Raw genomic sequence first — 23,621 nt, 5'->3', positions numbered from 1 at the left:
TTATCTCATTTTATTATTATAATTTTTTTAAATTTTCACATAAAATATAATAAATAATTTAATTTTTTAAAATTTTAAAATAATAATATTAAAAAATAATATTTTAATAATATTTTATTTAATTTTTAATTTTTATCTAAAACAATCTTGTCTCATCCTATTATCTCAAAGCGGTAAGGGACCATTTCATTCAGATAGGGTTGGTTTCATCTTACCCGAGACTGTACTTAGGTTACCTACTTACTCAAGCTGTGAATCCTCATAATAGGAAAGCAGCAACTTTCTATTTATAGATCTTCAGTGCGCACTCTAAATCTTCCCCGACCACGGCGACGCCTGCGGTAGTGCTCGTCCGGCCGATCAGTGTCCTTCTCCCTCATAAAAGATGGATGCATCTTTGACCGGAGCTCGAAAGATTTCCTGTCAGGGCAGGACACGTGTGTGCCTCAGATCTGGACCCCACACCCCCACAACCCGGCGATCTATAATTTGCATAGCCGTCGGATACCTGCTGCCTCTTCCATCTTTCTCAATAATCCAGTTGACACAGGAGACACCAGTGGACCACCGATTAAAGACAACACCCGCTGCGCACGTTAGCATAAGCCCCCGTCCCCTCCCAAATCCGAATAGCATCGTCGCCACGTCGGATTCGCTTACGCCCAAATTTTAGCCAATAAAATGGCGCCGCGTCACACTCTCCAATTAGCTAAATTATCATTACTATTACTATTTTGGATAAATTTAATTAAAAGCACTCGCATCTCCGTAAATACCCCTTGAGAACTCTCTATTTTCCCATTCTGTCCTCTCTTCTGCAACTTCAAGGCTTCAAATCTGTCTTTCCCCCTCCTCACCCCACCACCCCCCCGCACGGAAGCCAGCTCTGGAACTGTACGGACATGGACGGAGGAGGACAGTACAACCCTCGTACAGTGGAGGAGGTTTTCAGGGACTTCAAGGGACGTAGAGCCGGCATGATCAAAGCCCTCACCACTGGTCTCCTACTTTCCCTTTCAATTTTATTCCCTCTGTTCTTTTTTATTTCCTTTCCTATTTATCCTTCGGTTCTCGTTTAGGGTGTTTGTAGGAATTTCCTCGTTTTTGACGTTCCAGTTTGTAATGGCTCTGATTTTGGCTTTTTTCATGTGATTTTGTAGATGTTGAAGAATTTTATCAGCAGTGCGATCCTGGTTAGGGTTTCTACTTTCGCTCTTATTTGCACGTCTCTGAGTGTGTGTGTGTGTAGGGGGGAGGGGGGCGTGGGTTTGACATTACAATGTGTGTAAGCTCGTACGATGTTGTAATGAATATAATTTTTCTGCTTGAGACTTATATATGGTAGTTTTGTTTTAGCACTTACATGTATAAATTCTCGCGGTAATTTTCTAGTGTGATAAATAAAGATAGGCATTTGCTTTTTCATTGGTAAAAAAATTGAAGGTTTTGTAGAAATGGAAGTTTTGTCCTCTTTAATCATAATGTTGAACTGGGTAGAATTTCTGGTCTTTTAGTCCCTTCATTACTGTTTTCTCTGCTTAATTTGGAAAATTAGCAACATTTCAGATACCTGCGGATGTAACGTTACGATTCTTGTTTGTTTCCTTGCTGCTTGGAACTTAGGTTTTTGGTGATGATTTTTTTTTCCAAATTGTGTGCTTTTCCTCTACGGTCTTGGTGAGTCTGCAATTTAGTGTCTTGTGTGGTTGTCTTGTAAAAAATAATCATTATAGTGAATTACATTCCGGAATGTGTTATGTGAAATAATTATTTAAAAGATGCAATCTTTTAATGAATTATATAGCAAATACTAGAGTTACTTGATGTGTTGCACAAAACTTCTTTATTTACTGAAAGTTATGTAAGATGCATTTTCTTGTTGTTTGCAATTCATCACATCATCAGTGCTTTCTCACTTTATCAGAACATTTCATTGTTTTTATACTCTTTAGTTTCATTATTTTGTTTTTCACAACCATTTTGGAGGATCCTTATAGATGAAGTGTTTCTTTTGGCTAAGAAATTGAACAATCCTGAATTGAGTTCTGGGACCAGAAGTCGTTGTTGAACTTTAAATATGCCAGATATTTTTCCTTTCAGATAAGAATAATTATACGCTATTCATTACGTTAAACCTAGTCTTTATGCTCTGGAACAGCCTGAGTCAATAATTAGTTATTTACCTACTACGGTATCAAAGTGAATATGATTTCCTATTTATTGGTTCTCTTGGTGATTATGTTTTCCGATTCTGGTCGTGGATCATCCTGTAAGAATTCTCTCACTTAACATTTCTTATAGCAGCCCAATTTTTTGCAAACATATTTCCCCTGGTGTGTAATAATATGATTTCCTTGTCAGCTATATTGTAAATGATATGTCCTAATATACTAAATAAAAATAAGATTTTCTTATGCGTGCTGTATCTGACAGTTACTGATGCCTTTTGTATTTGACTAACTGTTGTAACTGTCAGAGAAGGAGAATCTTTGCCTTTATGGATTTCCTAATGAACAGTGGGAAGTTAACTTACCTGCTGAAGAAGTGCCTCCAGAGCTCCCAGAACCTGCATTGGGGATCAACTTTGCCAGAGATGGAATGCAAGAAAAGGATTGGCTGTCTCTAGTTGCTGTTCACAGTGACGCGTGGTTACTTGCAGTGGCATTCTATTTTGGTGCCAGATTCGGATTTGATAAAACTGACCGGTATATTGTCTCTTTCCACCATCACTTCCATACTATCTTTCCAAAATAGTGGAGAATTTATATGATGTGCATATATATACAAATTGTGAGGAGTACATGAACTGATTAATTTTTTTGATAATTAAAATGAACTGATTAATGTTGTTTTATTTATTGAAAAATTCTTCTCATCAGCCACTATTCACCACCCCACTGGATTTATTCAATACAATTGTTTAGAGAAAACCCAGAAACTGGATGTGCTGCAAAAAGGGGTGATTTACACCACCCATTGGGGTGGCTCCAGAAAAAAATTTGACCACACTGGATTTCTCCTCAAGATATAAATACAACATCATTGGCCATCCTTTACAAGCTCCCTCCTCTCTCTTTCCTATAGACAAAATTATTAGATATCGCCCTTGCCGTCTCCCGCCACTGGAAGATGAGAATATTTGAACATAGTTTCAAACTCAAACTCAGCAATCAAGATCTATTACACAATCAGCAGGTTCCGAAGGGCAAATTCAACAATCAAAATCTTATTCAATTTCAATTCCTCTTTATCCAAAACTTGAAATCAACCCTTCATAAAAGGTAGCAAACATGTGTTTGATAAGAACCACAAGCAACAATAGAAAAATGGACCCCCAATCTTTACCATAATTTCCACTTTCAACTTCCAAAACCATTCAAAATCTCCCTTTAAAATTCAGCAGAAATTAGACAATAAAATAAAGGAAAACTTTCGGCCATATACATTCTAACTCAACATCAAAAAGATATCAAACAATCGGATTTCACCAATCAATAACATAAAAACTACCAGGTAAAAAGGCTACCATTTTTATATTAATGACCAAAATTCTGATCCAAATACAGATTCTCAATCAAGTGGTCCCCCTTCCAACCCGTTTTCCCAAATTACCATCTCCTTTCAGGCCTCGAGCTTAGCCTTGATCTGAAGGGAATAAAGAGGATGATGGCACAGCGAATGGAGGTGCGTGGTGGTGGTACAGCCAAGTAAGTCGAGAGGCAAAGGAATTGAGGCGATGGTGAAGAGAGAGAGAGAGAGAGAGAGAGAGAACAGAGTTCTCTGCTTCATGTTCATTTTCACCTCTGTAATAACCCATTAATGGTAAAGAGAAGAGAACTTTCAGGCCAAACCAGACCCGAACTCTGAACCACGAACCCCATTGCATGCAAATCAATGGTCAAACTGGACCAAAGCCGTCTTAGGGAGTCCAAGCTTTGCCTGAGAAGGCTGTCCATGGCAGAGATGGGGTGCTTTACTTTTTTTAGAGATGGCAGAGAGAAAGCGTGAGATTGAGAGAGAGAAGGCAACTGGAGTTTCGGCTTGGCGATGGTGGGCGATGGCGCAAGATGGAGATGAGACAGTGAGAGACTCTGGTGGAGAGCAGAGCTTTTTTTTGTTGTCCACAGAAACGTGAACGGTGATGAATTCCCATTTATATTCTGGATCAGAATCCAGTGTGGCCAAATTTATTTTGCAACAATGGGAGTCCCATTGGGTGGTGTAAAGATGAACTCAATTGTTTATTGAGTTTATCTCCATTTGCTGTGCCTTTATAAAAAATCAGATGATATTTTTTAATTCGGTAGCCTTTATCAAATCGGTGGTCTCCATTTCTGTTTCTTGTCCATGTATGTATGCATATTTTTTGGATTTTGCATTACTTTTTTGATACATGGCGGAAGGGTGATTCGATCCATTGCTCTCTTAGTGAGAAACCAAGATGTTGCCAATTGATCCAAAGGATCTTGGCGGATTTTGCATTACTTACACCTTTATTTAGAACACAGATCTTGTGGTGCTGAGTAACAATGGGGAGTGAGAGGATTGTTACTGACAAAAGAAACAGTGGGTAGCGAGATGATTGTTATTTTTCACTATTGGTGTCAAAACTGTGGCAGAGAGCAAATTGATATGAACTGTTTTGGTGATGTTTGACGGGATCTATGATGAGTGATTAAAAATTTCCATTTGCCTGTAAATGCCATTTCTGACACAGGAAACGCCTCTTTACTATGGTAAATGATCTGCCAACAATATTTGAGGTTGTGACTGGAACGACAAAGAAACAGTCGAAGGAGAAGTCTTCAGTTTCAAACCACAGCAGCAACAAATCCAAGTCAGGCTCAAAGGGGGTAAAAGAATATATACTTGCTTCTCAGTTTTGTATTTCTGGCATGAGATTTGTCTTTTTCTGTGTTTGACAAAGAAGTTTGTTACATGCATCGAGGCTAATGTTAGCTCACACTCCTTTGTCTCATATTCAGGTTTGCCGGGTGTGTCTATAATTCTAGCTGACTTTTATCATGTTTCTTTGTGTCATTTAAGATGAACATTTCAGACTTCTTATGCTAATGGTTATTTTGCTGTAATAGATACGTTGAGAATTTGTAGGTGTTACTCATAGGGGTGTAAATGAGTTGAGTTCAAATCAGTAGTGGGCGGTCAAGCTTTGTGCATTTTATTTTTATTCAAACACAAGTTGAGCTTAAGCTTATTATGAAGTAATATTTTATATCACAAATAACTCGTTTTTTTTATAACAAGTTCGAAATTGTTCACAAGCTGTTTAATTTTGAAAAATAGATTATTTATTTTATCTCTTATAACTTCATCTACAAATTTTGACAAAGAAACTTTGGATTTTTGTAAATATCTTTCTAAATACTCAAGATATTTTCATCGTAAAATTGAAAATAATGCCATAAAAAATAATACCATAAAAAATGAATACAAATTTATTTGAATTTAGACGTACTTATATGAGTTGAACTGAGATTCATACAAATTGTACCATTAATGATTGATCATTATTTTGTACTCAAGAATGTCTCATTTAGTAAACAAACTGAGCCAAAGTTGAGTTTAGTAAAAGAAATTGGCAAATTTAGTGAACCGGTCAGTGAATGTGAGGAAAATGTTCTTATAAGAAAAATGTTCTTATTGGTCTTGGTGGTATGCTCTATCCAAGGTCCGAGGTTTGAATCCCATTGGGTGCAAACAATCTCAAGGGCCATCAGAATGAGGGATTTTCCCCTTGATTTACTCAAGGTACACTTGCGGGAAACCTCCTTGCTGAGGGCCTAGAGATTGTTTCCTGACATCTGTTTGTACATATATAGTTACTTACAATGCGTAAACCTTGGTCTGTTGCATTTTGTTATTTTTTAATTCAGGGATGAGATAAGATAAAGTGAATATTTGACTCGTGGATAAATTTCAGACTAATTATAGGATAGAAAAGATTAGTAATATGGCTACATTCCCTTGGAATTTTGCAGTGTGTCTTTGCGCAAATAATGAACAAATTCACGGATGAAAGTGAGAAGTCTACTGTTTAATTCGATGAGTTAGAGCATGATAGATGCAGAACTGTTTGATTTGTAATATTTTTGGTCTGTAACATGTCTCTTTCTCATTGTTCTAATATATGCTCTAAGTAATCGTTTTTTGGGTTTAATTTCAATCTCCTGTATTGACCAATATTGAATAGCCTGTATCTGTGTCCAAATGTATTGACCACTTGAATATTTCAGTAAGTTTTATTACGTGCCTTGTCCAAAAAAAAAAAAAAAAAAAAAAAAAAAAAATGAAAAAGAAAAGAGTTGGTATTACTTGAAATATGTTCTCTCATGTTGTTGCTGCTGGACAGTGATGTCTGTTTGCATTGAATACTTTCTATTCTGGATTAAGTTTCTTGTTTAGTTCGTAATCCATGGCTTAGTTGTTACTTCATCAGGATTTCTTGACATGTTCTTTTCTTTAATGCCTGCATGTTTATTGACGTTCTGCTTCATGTATCTGCTGCTCTACTATTTCTTTAATTGGAAAACCAAAACAGAGAGGATCCGAACTAGTCAAGTATTCAAAGGGAATGCAGGAAAAGGATGAGGATGAGGTAGTGGATGAGGAAGAGGAAGAAGAGCATGGGGAGACCTTGTGTGGGGCATGTGGGGAGAACTATGCTGCAGATGAGTTCTGGATATGCTGTGACATATGTGAGAAGTGGTTCCATGGAAAGTGTGTGAAGATCACCCCTGCGAGGGCCGAGCACATCAAGCAGTACAAGTGCCCCTCGTGCAGCAACAAGAGAGCGCGCCCTTGATATCACAGGGAGGTGGATCAATTCTCATCTCTTGTAATTCTCATATGTTGACTTAGCTAACTATTTAGTTAGTCAGGTTTTTCTATGTTCAGTGCCATTTTAGCACAGCATATGTATTCAGTACCATGGTCTTGGATCTTGTTATTTGGACATATGAAAATGTTTGTTAGTCAGCAGGTTCTGAACGCGTCTTCCCTTTCACCGTGTAAGAAATCGTTTTCCCAGTTAAAGTGCAGAAGACTTTGATTTATGACTCATTTGATTTCAAATTTTAAGACTTTTGCTAGGCTTGTATCTGTTTTTTGTTGGACTAGATAGACTCCGTGTGACAGCATCAAAATTTGCCTCGCAGCTTTCGGCAACGAGGGAGTATATCTGTTGAAGTGCTATGCTTGTTTTCCTTGAACCCTAAAAATATGACTGCTTTTGTGACTTCAAAACAGTACGACGTATAATTCTACCATAAGCTGGTGGTGGGGATGTTCTGTGGTCTTTATAAGCCTACTTACTACTCAAAACTCTGTTGGTAGAAGCAGAATTTTCTTTGCAAGCGTAGCAATAATTTCCTTCTTTCTTTCTTTCTGTCCTCTCTAATTGCTTTACCTAGATGCGTGACACATGAGGGCTGTTGTAAAAGCTGGCTGGCATGTCTGTTGTCTATTTGATTAATGTGCTTGTCTTGACATGACTCCTGGTCAATCTAAGCACATTTTCTATAGATGCTTGGGAGTAAATTTTCTGCAAATCATATGAAATTGACCAATTTTCGTGTGCATGCCTGACATACTTCACCAGGCAAATGGGCATGCTGCTTCTGCGGATTTTCTTCACATAATCTAACAGCACGAGGAAACTTGGTTTTTTCTGAAGCCTCGGAATTACGACACTTATTTTTCGACCATCGGTTCCCTGCGGATTTTATTAATGCCACTAAGCTACAAAATGTTTGTGATGATGTTTAAGTTGTTAGGTATAAAATGATTTACGAAGTGGATCTAAGTTTACATAAAGCATATTGTTCTGGGAAGTAAAATTTCACACGGATGAAACGTATCGATTTTCAAATATAGCAAGTATCATCTTCCCACAAGTGAATCTGAAACTTAACTGAAAACTTCGAATCTTGTTTGTTAGGAGGAAAATTCCGATCCATTTTCCTAGTCTCTTCTTTTATCAAATTCATAAATATTATGCATATGCCATGTGAGGCAAAACATGATTCACGAAGTCACCATAACTTAGCTAAACGACATCAGAAGGTTGGTTGATGCTTTAAAACAAATTGAAGATAAGATTGCCAAGGGTATCAAGGTCATTTGAGTGGCATCTCATCATCCTGGTCAATGGTCTTTTTATGACTACTTGGAAACCAGTATCATATTGAAAACCCACCAACCATCCCAAAGAAAAGCAGCCAAACGTACACTTCCCCACCATCCTTCCATGCATGTTCTCACTCCACCAACCAACTCTTCATTATTTTTTAAACGAAGACTTGATTTGACCCTTTGACGCCGGCCTTTAGCACTTATCAGTACACCCTTACACTGCTATAAATAGATAACAGATGCTAATTCCCTCCCAAACTCAAACACAACTCACACCGCATATAGCTTACCTCTTCCAGTTCTCTCCTTCACCCTCTGAAAATATTTGCTCAATTCTGGCAATGGCAACCAATGGATTTGGCCGCCCCAACAAGCATTTCCGTCCTCCAGCTCTCCCTCTCCCAAAAGACACCACAAACCTCATTTGTCTATCAGAAAATTCTCATGTCTCAACCCCATTGCACTGGAAGAAAGCTGCGGAGGCCATGCAATGCAACCATTTTGATGAAGTCTGCAACATGGTGTCGCAGTTTGCACAAGTGCAAACCGTTGACATACAGGGTACGACCCTCACTGTTGCTCAAGTCACGGCCATTGCACGTCGTGGTGAAGTAAAGGTTAATCTCAATGAAGCTGTGGCATGTGAACGTGTATCCAAAAGCGCCAACTGGGTTGCAGAGCATGTTTCCCGTGGAACAGACACATACGGTGTTACCACCGGATTTGGAGCCACATCACATCGGCGCACCGACAAAACCTCTGACCTCCAGACAGAGCTTATTCGGTTCCTTAATGCTGGAGTGATTGGGAGAGAGAACCTTCCATCTAGCTACACAAAAGCAGCTATGTTGGTTCGTACAAACACACTCATGCAAGGCTTTTCTGGTATTCGATGGGAGGTACTTGAAGCCATGGCCAAGCTTATGAACAAAAATTTGACCCCCAAACTGCCTCTAAGAGGGACTATTACTGCTTCAGGGGATCTTGTACCGTTATCTTATATAGCTGGATTACTAACTGGCCGGCATAATTCCAAAGTGCTCACCTCTGAAGGTGAAGAGATCACTGCCATGGAAGCTCTGACGAGAGCTGGGATTTCGGCTCCTTTCGAGCTTCAAGCAAAGGAAGGTTTAGCTCTTGTAAATGGGACAGCCGTGGGCTCGGCTGTGGCGGCAACAGTTTGTTTTGATGCCAACATTTTGGCTCTGCTTTCTGAAGCTCTCTCCGCCTTGTTTTGTGAAGTCATGCTAGGCAAGCCTGAGTTCACAGACCCGCTAACACATGAGCTCAAGCACCACCCTGGCCAGATTGAATCAGCAGCTATCATGGAGTTCCTTTTGGATGGAAGTGACTACATGAAAGAAGCAAAGCTTCGTCATGAAAAAGATCCCCTTACAAAGCCAAAGCAAGACAGGTATGCACTCAGAACCTCTCCCCAATGGCTTGGGCCCCAAATCGAAGTTATTCGCATGGCAACACATTCAATCGAAAGGGAAATCAATTCTGTGAATGATAACCCGTTGATCGATGTTGCTCGAGATATGGCTCTCCATGGAGGGAATTTCCAGGGAACACCAATTGGTGTCTCCATGGACAATCTCCGAATTGCCATTGCAGCTATTGGGAAGCTCATGTTTGCTCAATTCTCTGAACTTGTATGTGACTACTACAACAATGGCTTGCCTTCCAATTTGAGTGGGGGGCCTAATCCAAGCTTGGATTATGGCTTCAAAGGCGCAGAGATAGCCATGGCTGCATATTGCTCTGAGCTCCAATACTTGGCAAACCCTGTCACAACACATGTACAGAGTGCAGAACAACACAATCAAGATGTGAATTCTCTCGGGTTGATTTCAGCCAGAAAAAGTGCCGAAGCCATCGAGATCCTAAAGCTGATGTCAGCCACTTACATGGTGGCACTCTGCCAGGCAATTGATCTAAGACATTTGGAGGAAAACATGAGGGAAGTTGTGAAACATGTTCTTCTCCAAGTTGTGAGGAAAACCCTTTACACAGCTGAAGATGGATCACTCCTAGAATCCCGTTTTTGCGAGAAAGAACTCTTGCAGGTCATTGAGCACCAGCCAATTTTCTCTTATCTTGATGACCCCACAAATCCATCTTATGCTCTCTTGCCTAAACTTCGAGAAGTACTTGTAGAAAGAGCTCTCAAAGATCCTAAACCAGAAAATAGAGATGACAAGGGCTACTCAATATTCAAACGCATACCACTATTCCTAGATGAGCTGAAAGCGAGGCTTGGGGAAGAAGTAGCAAAAGCTCGTGATAGATTCGAGAATGGAGATTTTCCAATAGCCAACAGAATCAAGAAATGTAGAACTTATCCTATATATCGGTTTGTTAGGAGTGAAGTGGGGACTGAGCTTCTTAGCGGGGCAAAGAAGGTGAGTCCAGGTGAGGATATTGAGAAGGTATATGAGGCCATGAATGAAGGGAAAGTGGGAGATGTACTTACGAAGTGCTTGACAAACTGGAAAGGATCTGCAGGTCCTTTTACGCCAAGGCCGATCATGGTGACTTCTCCAATGCATTGCAATCCTGAGTATTGGGGTTGGTTTGAAAATGTAAGGTCTCCTACTGTCACAAAAGGTGGAGCCTTTTGATGTTTTTTATCTAAGTAATTTTTTTTTTCCGTTTCTAAATAAGATTTGTATGTGGAAACATTTTTTTCCGTTTGAAAATATTTTTTTAGTCTTCTTTTCTACAAAGATTTATGAGGGTGGAATCTCTCTGTCTCTCTCTGTCTCCCTCTCTCTCTCTCCCCGTCTCCCTGATCTGATCTAGACTGTACGAAGAATAAAAAAAAAAAAAAAGGGATAATGGATCGAATAAATTAGTTCAATAGTTTTGCTCCATGTTTCTTGGTTGAGTTAGGAGAGAGAATCATTGAAAATTTGAGTATGTAGTAGCTATATTGGAGCGATGGTTGAGCTTGATAAAGCTTGAAAAGTGGGAGGAAAGCTTGGTTTACCTAAAGGGATCTCGAATGACTTTAGAAGGAGGAAATATTTGGTTGTTTTTGAAAGAGGATTCTGAAATCACTGTAGTTTCTGCTACTAATCAACATATGAAATGTTCTCTAGTTTGGTTAGAAATGAATTAATCAATTATATTTTTCAAGGAGGGATTGTGGATATAAATTACCTGAATTCTAAATACACATGGTTTAGCAATAAAGAAGAAGAATATAGGAGAGATTGGATGGGGCTCTTATAAACTTTAAATAGACTTCTAATTTTTCTGAAAGCAGACTTTAAATCTATAAAATAATCTAATTTTTCTAAAAGCAGACATAATAACAAAAGTGGGCCTTCCTCTTTCAAATATCAAAGGATCTGGATTTCTTCTCCAAAATTCATGGAATGCGAGTCGATCTTCGAATGAAAATTGTGCACTAACAGGGGAAGAGACTAGCCTTTAAAATCAAAAGATTAAAGAATGCACTGAAATCTTGGAATTTCCAAGTTTTTGGTAGTATCTTTCAAAATTTGTCGAGAATGAGAGATATGTTCACGTCAGTCTCTGTCGATTTCCCTATTTCTCTCCCATTCGGTAAGTCTCTGTCGAGAATGAGAGAATCAAAGATTCAAAAGACTTGCTTTCTCGTTGTCGCTCTCCGTCTCTGCTGAGTTTCTGTTTTCGTTGGAAGCAACACACCGCCACACATTATCGGCCGGTGAGCTCTTCCGCATCCACCTTTCTCTCATTTCTCTTGGCCTCTTTCTTTCTCTTTTTCTCTCCCTCTCTTGCACACTTTTTCTCTCCTCTCCTCTCCCCGTCTTTTTGTCACCATTCTGGTTGCCGTCACTACCGTCTGCTATCCAACACGCTGTCCGACGTCGACAATGGTGAGTACTCCCTCTCAGTCTCTTTCTGTTTGATTCACCCTGTCTCCCTCTCAAACCCTCCCTCGATCTGCCAACTCTAAACCCAGACCGTTGTGCCCCTCCCTGTCCAACACCGCTAGATTGAGCCCTCTCTCTCGTGCTCTGTTTCTCTTTGCCTCTGCCATACATGAACACACTCTTTGTAAATCATGTTAATCATTGGTTACATGATTTGAATGGTTTGTTAAGACCAAAAGAGGTACTTTAAATTCAAGGATTCTTAAAGTGTATTTGGATGTTTGGATGTTAAAGTGAGTTGAGTTGAGTTGATTTGAGTTGATAAAATATTATTTATTATTATTATTATTGTTTTGAGATTTGAAAAAGTTAAATTGTTCATTATATTTTTTGTTGAGATTTGAAAAAGTTATAATGATGAATTGAGATGAATTATATTTCCAAACTAAGCCTTACTCTTTCCTGACTTTGCAATTACAACTACTGCAAGTAAAAATAAAAAAAGCCCTTGTTAGTGCACTGGAGGCCTCTCACAATTTCAAAAATAAAGTTTAGGACTTGTTTAGATAGAGAAACGATATCATTTTATCTTATCATTATAATTTTTTAAAATTTTCACATAAAATATAATAAAAAATTATACTTTTTCAAGTCTCAAAATAAAAATAATATTCTAACAATATTTTTTTCAACTCCTCTAAAACTATCTCATCTCATTTTATTATCCAAACAATCCCAATTGATGGCTAATCTTTTGAACATCCAGGACTTGCTGGTTGTGGAGGAGTTTTGAGAAATGATGGTGGAAGTTCTGTTTTTGGATTCTCCCTTCGCTTAGGAGAGGAATCGAATATGTTTGCTGAAGTAATGACGTTGAAACTAGGTTTGTTATATTGTTTGCAGCTTGGGTTTACTTATATTATTTTTTAATCTGATTATTTAGATTTGTTAGTTGGTTCAATCATGTCACTCCTCTACCTTGAAAGTTCTTAGAAATTTGGGAAAATATAATTGCTTTTGGTCAGTCTTTTTATCTTTATCCTTGCAACGCACCTATAGAGAAGGTGATTCGGTTGCTGATCATGAGTTAGTTAAAGCTGGTGCTAAAGGTTTGCCTGAAGTCTTTCTTGTCTTCTTTCCTACCTAAATTAGCATGTGGTGAATTAAAAATGGTTTTAACAGGTTTGCCAGAATTTAGAAATATATTGTATTTTAAATATTTCGTATGAGCCTTGTATTTAAATTGCTGCTACTAATAGTTTACATTTGTAGTGTTTTTGGATTCAATTCTGCTACAGGTACCCGACATTGGGTACCTGTTGAGGAATCGGCAGACGACTAATCACGTAAGCTGATATTATTAAAAAAAAAAAAGGGATTTCAGAAGCAAAGGAAACCCACCATCCCAGCTAGCGCCAAAATGGATCTCAAAAGCAAATCCTCCATCCCAGGTCCTATTATTTGGATAAAGTCTCAGAAGCAAATCCTCCAACTCACAATTATGCAAAGTGACTGCCTTTTTCATTTTTTTTTTATGATCTTCTATGGCCTAGTATTTGAAACCACAGAAAGACATGGACAAGTCGACTGTGGGTATACGAAAGGAGGATACAAAGAAAATGCGAAGAAGATGCAAAGGAGAAGATGAGAAGAAAAAGATGAGAGGTATCGGATTTGAACGAAACGCCCCGTTTCATTTTTACAATTTATGTTGAGTGAGTTCCATTCTATAATTTATGCTGCAAATCAAATGAGAGTGCTGCGATAAAAGTGAGAAGATGAAGATGAGAAGAAGATGCACAGTAGATGCAAAGAAAAAGTGAGACGAAAAAAATGGGTCTGCATAAAGAACCTGATCTTCGTGTTCCTGTGGGAATGGAAAACTTGCTCCCAAAGTTGTGCTCCTTCAGTTCTTTGTTTCGTCTTCGTGTTTGAATCAAAATCATAGTGGTTTTGGGTATAAACAAAATGCCCCGTTTCATTTTGTACACGTGAATGGCCGTGTACGTCGGGTTCCCCAACCCTGGGTGCAAGTAGCTTTTTTCTTTTAGATTATATTTAATGTTAACGTAGTTTTTTCTCATATGTTTTGTTTAGTGTTGGTTTGTATATAGCCTTAATTTCAAAGTCGAATGATGCTATTTTGCCTTCTCATTTTGTCTTCTCATTTTGACCGCTCATGTATTTAATTTTTTTTACTTACAGATTAAGGAAGTGACTATTAGTGTATTGATATTTTTTTTTAAAAAAAATGTTTAAAGATGTTAAAAAAATATGAAAATAAAAAATGAAAAAACAAAAGAGAAGGGTTTTGCCTAGGCAGCACGCCCAACGGTTATTGCACAGTAACCGCTGGGCATGCCTTAGCATTACCCTTTCAAAGTTTGTATGGATTGATAGTTTAGTTTCAGTATTTTAGAACTTAGTTTGAGAATTTTGTAACTTTTAACTTTTTTTTTTTTTTTTTTTTACATAGTATTCTTTCGCCAAAAGTAAAGGTTATAAATAAAATTGGAGGCAGCGTCCCTCAGTAATTTGCTTGTATTCCAATTGGTGTAAAATGGAGCTACAGTTTAAAGCCACAACCGAGAAATTAACATTGTAATTTTTGTATGAAATAATATTGGCATCAGCCCTTGTTTGGAATCATCCAAAATACACCATAGTAAAATGTCAAAAATACTCTCACAACAAAACTCACTTCCCTCTCATTTCACACATTCCATTTTTAAAATTCTTCTCTCTTCTCCCCCGTCGCCCGTCCTCCCCCCACCCCCATTGCCCGAATTCGAGATAGAGAGAGCAAGAGAGAGGTGGAGGGTTTGGCTGGCTCGGAGGAGCTTGGGGAGGAGTCACGGTGGTCAGGGGAGGTGCTCGGTGGGGCTAGAATCGACGCACAGCAGCGATAGGGCAGTCGGTGACCCCGAGCTCGTGCGAAACCCACCATTTATGGGTAGCTTGTGTGTATACGACGAAGAGGGAGATGGAGGTTCGTGGTGGCTGGGTCTGCTAAAGGTGGTCGCCAGTGTGAGGTGGTGGAGGTGTGGTGGTCTAGGTGGCAGTGTACGACGGCGCAATGGGAGAGAAATGGGTGAAACCCATTTTGGTTGGGTTACCGCAGGGGAGAGAGAGGGCTGCGCATGGGGGAGATTGGTGGAGGCTGGTTGGTTGCCGGCGTGAGGGGAAGTTGTCGGTGGTGGCGGTGAGGCTGGGTGGCGCACGGCGACGCTGGGTTGAGCTGAAGAGAATCGGGTGAGGCTTTCCGTCGGCCTGAGAGGTAGATGAATTGAGTGATGCGTTTTGCATTAAAAAAAAAAATTACACACGTAAGGTGTACTACGGATCAACCGTGAACATGGGCTGATTTGTAGCATTACTCAATAGTAAAATAGTTAGGATAAGATCAATCCTAGCTAGCTAAAAAAATTAAATCTAAAAGATTTTTACAATTATGAAAACAAGAATTTTATAAACTAAAATTATATGAAAATAAAGATATTTTTTATTAAATAAATAAATAAATATCTCTATGTCATCTTGTTTTGTCCAAAATTGACAGAAACAAAATAAGAAAATTTTTAAAAAAAGGAATCCCGAGTTTTAAATAATACAAAACTCTGAATTTCAGATCTAAAAACATAAAAAACTGGAATAAAAGAGTCGAAAAGCATGGATTAAAAAGATAACTGTTCCATAAATGTTCATAAAGTATGGCTGAGCAAGAGCTTAGCAGAGTTCAAATCCGAACTCCGACTTGTGTAGACTCTAATCCAAGTCTGAGTCGGAGTTGGAGTTAGAGTGGAGTCAGATTTGAGCTTTCAGTTTTGAAATTTTTTTAGCTTCATGTTTAGCCCATTTTAAAAAAGTATTTTTTGTGTCATTTCAAATTTCAATTTTTCAAAAAAATTAAAAATTAAAACTAAATTATTGACTTCTAATTTACTTCTATATTAATATCTAACTTATTTTGGTACTAGACTTATACTGTAGTGTCTAATTATACGTTATCATACTATGGTATTACATATTATTTGTAGTGTCTAATTACATGTTATTATACATTAGTATTATATTTTATTATACTAATGTTCAACTTATTTCTAACTTAATTATATACTAGATTTTTTAGTATCTAATTACATGTTATTATATTTTAGTAAATTATTATAGGTGATATTAATTTATTATACTAGACTTTAATAAACAATGACTGCTGTAAGCTAGGAATTCGATCGTGATCAAGATTTTAAGCTGGGACAATCGATTTGATAAATTGCATATGTCGACAACTCTAATAAATTTGTGTGGAATCGGTTGGCTTATGGATAATGCGATTGTTGTGGAATTGAGAGAGGGAATTTGGGGTGAGTTAAACATGTAAAATTTATTGGATAAATGGCTATGATTTAGATAAATATATATTTTTATAACATATGAACAATATCAGAGTAAGATTCAGAGTCGGAAAGTAAAGTCGAATCGAGTCTCAGATCAGAGTCGAAGTCGGTCCAACGACACTTTTGACTCTGACTTCAACTGAGAAATTATAAAAAAATTAGACTCCGACTCTGTTTTGTCAGAGCAGGAGCCAGCCGGAGCAGACTCGTATTCAAAATCAAATTTTTAGATTTTTGCTTAACCTTACCATAAAGAGTAGAAAAGTACGAATTAAAAATTCACAAATGTCCATAAATATTGAAACTCTTTTGAGGCCTCGAACGGGGTCTCATGTACACTTCTCTTCTAAGTTAACCCTTCCAACCATAAAATGATTTTAAAAAATAAATATGATTTTTTGTGATATGTTAGATTTTTGTGTAGCCAAAACATTTATTTTAAAATAATTAAAACCCGCGTTGTTGCAACCTCCTCATGTGTGACCATTAGGCTAATCCTGCTTCAGATGCAGATCTCACACTTAAACATCAATGTACAATTATAAATTGAATAATTCTATTTATGAGGCCTTTACACTAAACACAATCTATGACATAATTTGATTTGAAAGATACATTTTTAAATTTGAATCTTACAAATTAAATTATATCATGTGAATGGTGTGTGGTATAAAGGCCTTATAAATATTAGAATATATGTTATATTTGAAAAATTCTAGACATAAACTCTACACTTTTGCACACCACTTAAAAATATGTAATTTTACTATTTTACCCTCATATTTAATGAAATATTTGATGAAATATGAGAATAAAAAAGTAAAATCACATTTATTTTAAGGGATGTACAGAGTGTGAAACTTCTGTGTAGCACGAGTCGTCATATTTTAGAAAACTTATTAGATCAAGGTAGTCTTTTTTACACATCATATTTTAAAAACTTTAGAAAATATTATTTATATTATATCACCTTATATCATATGTCTCTCCCCATGCATTTATTATACTAAGAAGCATTGACTATACTCTTATGCAATATGGACGGAAAATAGAGACAAGAGTATGCGTATTTAATACAAAACAAGGTTTTTATAATTTTTAAGTTGGTTGCAAGGCCTTATGCCCCAAGAAAGATGAGACACATGAGGAAACGCCACTTTACTATGATAAAAGATCTGCCAACAATATTTGAGGTTAATGTGACTGGAACGACAAAGAAACAGTCGAAGGAGAAGTGATCTTCATCAGCTACAAACCATAGCAGCAAATGGGCATGCTGCTTCTGCAGATTTTCTTAACTTACTTCGTTGAGATGAGATGAGATGATAATTTTATAAATAATAGAAAGAAAAGAAATGAGATGAGATGAGATGAAACACTTTTCAAACATTCACTTAGCTACGAATTGTTTGTGATGATGTTGAATTTGTTAGGTATAAGAGTATAAAATGATTTAGGAAGGGTAGAAGTTTACATAAAGCTTATCATGCTGGAAAGGAAGCTTTCACACGGATGAAAGTTGACGAAACGAATCGATTTTCAAATATAGGACTGAAAAAATCATGTTTGGTATGGAGGGAAATTCATATATATGCCATGTGCGGCAAAACATGATTCACAAAGTCAACATAACTTAGCTAAACGACATGAAAAGGTCGGTTGGTGCTTTAACACAAATTGAAGATAAGATTGCCAAGGGTGACAAGGTCATTTGAGTGGCATCTCATCCACCTGGTCAATGGTCTTTTTATGAGTACTTGGAATGCAGTATCATATTGAAAACCCACCAACCATCCCAAAGAAAAGCAGCCAAACGTACACTTCCCCACCATCCTTCCATGCATGTTCTCACTCCACCAACCAACTCTTCATTATTTTTTAAACGAAGACTTGATTTGACCCTTTGACGCCGGCCTTTAGCACTTATCAATACACTGTACACCCTTTCACTGCTATAAATAGATAACGGATACTACGTGCTTCCCTCCCAAGCTCAAACACAACGCACACAGCATATAGCATACCACTCCCAGTTCTCTCTTTCAGCCACTGAAAATTCTTTGCCCCATTCTGGCAATGACAACCAATGGAATTGGCCGCTCCAACAAGCAGCTCCGTCCACCGGCTCTCCCTCTTACAAAAGACACCACAAACCTCATTTGTGTATCAGAAAAATCCCATGTCTCAACCCCATTGCACTGGAAGAAAGCTGCGGAGGCCATGCAATGCACTCATTTTGATGAAGTCTGCAGCATGGTGTCGCAGTTTGCACAGGTGCAAACCGTTGACATACAGGGTACGACCCTCACTGTCGGTCAAGTCACCGCCATTGCACGTCGTGGTGAAGTAAAGGTTAATCTCAATGAAGCTGTGGCGTGTGAACGTGTAGCCAAAAGCGCCAACTGGGTTGCAGAGCATGTTTCCCGTGGAACAGACACATACGGTGTTACCACCGGATTTGGAGCCACATCACATCGGCGCACCAACAAAACCTCTGACCTCCAGACAGAGCTTATTCGGTTCCTTAATGCTGGAGTGATTGGGAGAGAGAACCTTCCATCTAGCTACTCAAAAGCAGCTATGTTGGTTCGTACAAACACACTCATGCAAGGCTTTTCAGGTATTCGATGGGAGGTACTTGAAGCCATGGCCAAGCTTATGAACAAAAATTTGATCCCAAAACTGCCTCTAAGAGGGACTATTACTGCTTCAGGGGATCTTGTACCGCTATCTTATATAGCTGGATTACTAACTGGTCGGCATAATTCCAAAGTGCTCACCTGTGAAGGTGAAGAGATCACTGCCATGGAAGCTTTGACAAGAGCTGGGATTTCAGCTCCTTTCGAGCTTCAAGCAAAGGAAGGTTTAGCTCTTGTAAATGGGACAGCTGTGGGCTCGGCTGTGGCGGCAACAGTTTGTTTTGATGCCAACATTCTGGCTCTGCTTTCAGAAGTTCTCTCCGCTTTGTTTTGTGAAGTCATGCTAGGCAAGCCTGAGTTCACAGACCCATTAACACATGAGCTCAAGCACCACCCTGGCCAGATTGAATCAGCAGCTATCATGGAGTTCCTTTTGGATGGAAGTGACTACATGAAAGAAGCAAAGCTTCGTCATGAAAAAGATCCCCTTACAAAGCCAAAACAAGACAGGTATGCGCTGAGAACCTCTCCCCAATGGCTTGGGCCCCAAATCGAAGTTATTCGCATGGCAACGCATTCAATCGAAAGGGAAATCAATTCTGTGAATGATAACCCGTTGATCGATGTTGCTCGAGATATGGCTCTCCATGGAGGGAATTTCCAGGGAACACCAATTGGTGTCTCCATGGACAATCTACGAATTTCCATTGCAGCTATTGGGAAGCTTATGTTTGCTCAATTCTCTGAACTTGTATGTGACTACTACAACAATGGCTTGCCTTCCAATTTGAGTGGGGGGCCTAATCCAAGCTTGGATTATGGCTTCAAAGGCGCAGAGATAGCCATGGCTGCATATTGCTCTGAGCTCCAATACTTGGCAAACCCTGTCACAACACATGTACAGAGCGCAGAACAACACAATCAAGATGTGAATTCTCTCGGGTTGATTTCAGCCAGAAAAAGTGCCGAAGCCATTGAGATCCTAAGGCTGATGTCTGCCACTTACATGGTGGCACTCTGCCAGGCAATTGATCTTAGACATTTGGAGGAAAACATGAGGGAAGTTGTGAAACATGTTCTCCTCCAAGTTGTGAGGAAAACTCTTTACGCAGCTGAAGATGGATCACTTCTAGAATCCCGTTTCTGCGAGAAAGAACTCTTGCAGGTCATTGAGCACCAGCCAATTTTCTCTTATCTTGATGACCCCACAAATCCATCTTATGCTCTCTTGCCTAAACTTCGAGAAGTACTTGTGGAAAGAGCTCTCAAAGATCCTAAAGCTGAAAATGGAGATGACAAGGGCTACTCAATATTTAAACGCATTCCACTATTCCTAGATGAACTGAAAGCAAGACTTGGGAAAGAGGTAGCAAAAGCTCGTGATAGATTCGAGAATGGAGATTTTCCAATAGCCAACAGAATCAAGAAATGTAGAACTTATCCTATATATCGGTTTGTTAGGAGTGAAGTGGGGACTGAGCTTCTTAGCGGGGCAAAGAAGGTGAGTCCAGGTGAGGATATTGAGAAGGTATATGAGGCCATGAATGAAGGGAAAGTGGGAGATGTACTAACGAAGTGCTTGACAAACTGGAAAGGATCTGCAGGTCCTTTTACGCCAAGGCCGATCATGGTGACTTCTCCAATGCATTGCAATCCTGAGTATTGGGGTTGGTTTGAAAATGTAAGGTCTCCCACTGTCACAAAAGGTGGAGCCTTTTAATGTTTCTTATCTAGAGTTATTATTTTTTTCCGTTCCTAAATAAGATTTGTTTGTGGAATCATTTTTTTGGTCTCAAAATGGTTTTTAAGTCTTCTTTTTTGCAAAGATTTATGAGGGTGGAATCTCTCTCTCTCTCTCTCTCTCTCTCTCTCTCTGATCTAGACTGTACATGGAATGAATAAATTACTTCAATAGTTTTGCTCCATGTTTCTTGTTTGAGTTACGAGAGAGAATTGTTGAAAACTTGAGAATGTAGCTATATTGGAGCGATGGTTGAGTTTGATAAAGCTTGAAAAATGGGGAGAAATATTGGTTTACTAAAGGTGATCTCGAATGACTTGGAAGGAGGCAAGATTTGGCTGTTTTTGAAAGAGGATTCTGAAATCACTATAGTTTCTGCTACAGAACATCATCTTAAATGTTCTCTAGTTTGGCAGGGTCAGAAATTTTTGTTTCCTTGGTTTGTGCAAGGTTTTGCAAGATTTTAAGGAGGCAGCTCTGCTTTTCTTCTAATTTTCAAACTTAGCAACAACCATGGTTTACCTCTACACCTCCCGTGTCCAATAGCGCCCCTCTCCCCAGCCCATTCCTCCCTCACCTCTCCGTCTCACACTCTCTCCCTCCTCTCTCCCTCTCTGTTTTTCTCTCATTGTGATTTGTGTTCACGTTGGTAAGTCTCCATTGATCTCTGTGTTTCCCTCTCATTTTCTCGTTGTCGCTCTCCGTCTCTGCTGAGTTTCTATTTTCGTTGGATGCAACACGCCGATGCACGCCAACGGCCAGTTAGCTCCTCCGCCTCCACCTCTCTCTCACTTCTCCCAGCCTCTTTCTTTCTTGTTTTCTCCCTCACTCTTGCACACTTTTTCTGATACGTATAATGAAATCTCTTGAACCTACAATTATTTTGAAAACTTTTCAAGAAAGTCAAAATCAAGTTAATGGATAGTGAATCTAGACCCGTTGGGAACTTGTTTCAAGAACCTAAATTATATTAAAATCTAGACCTGTTGAAGAACCCGTCTCAATAACCTAGATTATAAGAAGGAACGTCATAAAGGTTGTGATTTATCTTTGATAAGTTCAAAAGTTCAATAAAAAACAAGAGAAGATAAACTCAACTCACAATGAATAAATTCATCAAATTTCATAAACTGATTAAAATGAAGCTACAAAGAGTATTTAAAGCAAAACATATTCAAACCCTAGTCAAAATAAATCCACATCTTCCAAAAATGCTCCTGAGTGAATAGTACCACATCTACAGTGTGGCTACAGTAAAACCCTAACCCTAGTTCAATAAAATGCCCCTTGTGTGAGTAGTGCCGCATCTACAATGCGGCTACAATACTCTTTATAGTAAAACCCTAACCCTAGTTCAATAAAATAATAACTTTCCCAACATGCCCTTACATAGACCTCCTTTAAGTCCTTCCCATAATAAACCCAATTATTTCCAACTAATAAAATAAGTCATTTAAATGAATTAAACAAGGTAAATGCCTTCAAGTGCCTATCTTGAATTATTGCCCTCTTCCATAGCTTATCAAATGAATCAAAACTAGATCTTCATCATTCAAGCCCATCTTGAATGTTGGGCTCTTGCTAAACTCATCCCCAGTGGATTGCATCAATTCTTGCATTGCCTCCTTGATCTTCTTAGCTCTTGACCTTGTAATTGGCCTATATAGAACTTGCAAAGGATTCTTAAGATTAGATCCATATTGGTGCTCATCATTCATCCTCTCCTCAAAAGGATTCGACCTCGAATCTCCACCTGGATCAAAGGGAAAAATGTTAGTAGCATTGAAAATAACAGAAACATGGTACTTACCTGAAAAATCCACTTGATATGCATTATCATTAATTTGTTCAAGAATTTGGAAAAGTTCATCCAAGCTACTACTGTCATCAACTGGTAAAGACATTAAATCTAAAGGAGTAAATGGATTAAGTGTATAAACAATTCCAAAAGGTGAAAATTGAGTAATAGCATGAACACTTCAATTATATGTAAACTCAATGAATGACAAGCAATACTCCCACAAATGTTCATGAAACGCATCTAAAGTCTTCCTTATACCAAAATGATCACTCTAATTATATGCAAACTTAATGAAACGCAAATGATACTCCTGTAAACCTTTATGCAACAAGTCAATGTATGGCAATTGATACCCTCACAAACATTCATGAAACACACCTAAAACATTCCTTACACCAAAATGACCACTCTAGTTATATGCAAACTCACTGAATGGTAAGCAATACTCCTATAAACGTTCATGCAACACGTTAATGAATGACAAATGATACTTCCATAAACGTTCATGCAACACGTTAATGAATAACAAATGATACTTCCATAAATGTTCATGCAACACGTCAATGAATGGCAATGATACTCCCATGAACATTCATATAACACATCTAAAATCTTCTTTACACCAAAATGATTCATCAAACCAAATCTATGCACAAACAACTCACGCATAAGACTAGTAGGCTCACAAAGTTTATTCTCTTTAAACAAATACCAATCTAGTCTTTAGAACTGACCAAATGATGCATTCTCAAGTACTACATGCACACTATCCAAGCCATCATCATTAACATACAATTTCTTATCATATTCAAGTCTCAATAACTTTGCATCTAAAATGATGACAAGGACATACTTTCTTGCTAAAGCATCAACCACAAAATTTTCCTTACCTTGTGTGTACTTGATTACATGAGGAAAGGTCTCAATGAATTGCATCCACTTGGCATGCATTCTATTCAACTTACCTTGTTCCTTCAAGTGCATCAATGACTCATGTTCTTCAAAGATAGGTTAGGTAGGGATTGT

At 38.3% G+C, this 23,621-nt stretch overlaps 3 protein-coding genes across 3 annotated transcripts; all 3 read left to right on the top strand.

The window, feature by feature from the left end:
* Nucleotides 1–276: 276 nt before the first annotated feature.
* Nucleotides 277–7,073, top strand: LOC121251657 (PHD finger protein ALFIN-LIKE 4-like). Its single transcript, XM_041150954.1, has 5 exons — nt 277–999; nt 1,161–1,193; nt 2,477–2,705; nt 4,718–4,853; nt 6,560–7,073. Exons 1-5 carry the CDS (start codon nt 903–905, stop codon nt 6,821–6,823), a joined length of 759 nt encoding a protein of 252 aa, XP_041006888.1. The 5' UTR covers nt 277–902; the 3' UTR covers nt 6,824–7,073.
* Nucleotides 7,074–8,202: 1,129 nt separating this feature from the next.
* Nucleotides 8,203–10,855, top strand: LOC121251656 (phenylalanine ammonia-lyase-like). Its single transcript, XM_041150952.1, has one exon. It carries the CDS (start codon nt 8,391–8,393, stop codon nt 10,773–10,775), a length of 2,385 nt encoding a protein of 794 aa, XP_041006886.1. The 5' UTR covers nt 8,203–8,390; the 3' UTR covers nt 10,776–10,855.
* Nucleotides 10,856–18,457: 7,602 nt separating this feature from the next.
* Nucleotides 18,458–20,773, top strand: LOC121253485 (phenylalanine ammonia-lyase-like). The gene has a single exon (XM_041153494.1). It carries the CDS (start codon nt 18,491–18,493, stop codon nt 20,771–20,773), a length of 2,283 nt encoding a protein of 760 aa, XP_041009428.1. The 5' UTR covers nt 18,458–18,490.
* The last annotated feature ends 2,848 nt before the right edge of the window (nt 20,774–23,621 follow it).

Source organism: Juglans microcarpa x Juglans regia, chromosome 2S (genome assembly GCF_004785595.1).
Source record: "Juglans microcarpa x Juglans regia isolate MS1-56 chromosome 2S, Jm3101_v1.0, whole genome shotgun sequence".
Lineage (NCBI taxonomy): Eukaryota > Viridiplantae > Streptophyta > Magnoliopsida > Fagales > Juglandaceae > Juglans > Juglans microcarpa x Juglans regia.
The sequence above is the reverse complement of the archived record's forward strand: the minus strand, read 5'-3'. Positions and strand labels throughout refer to the sequence as shown.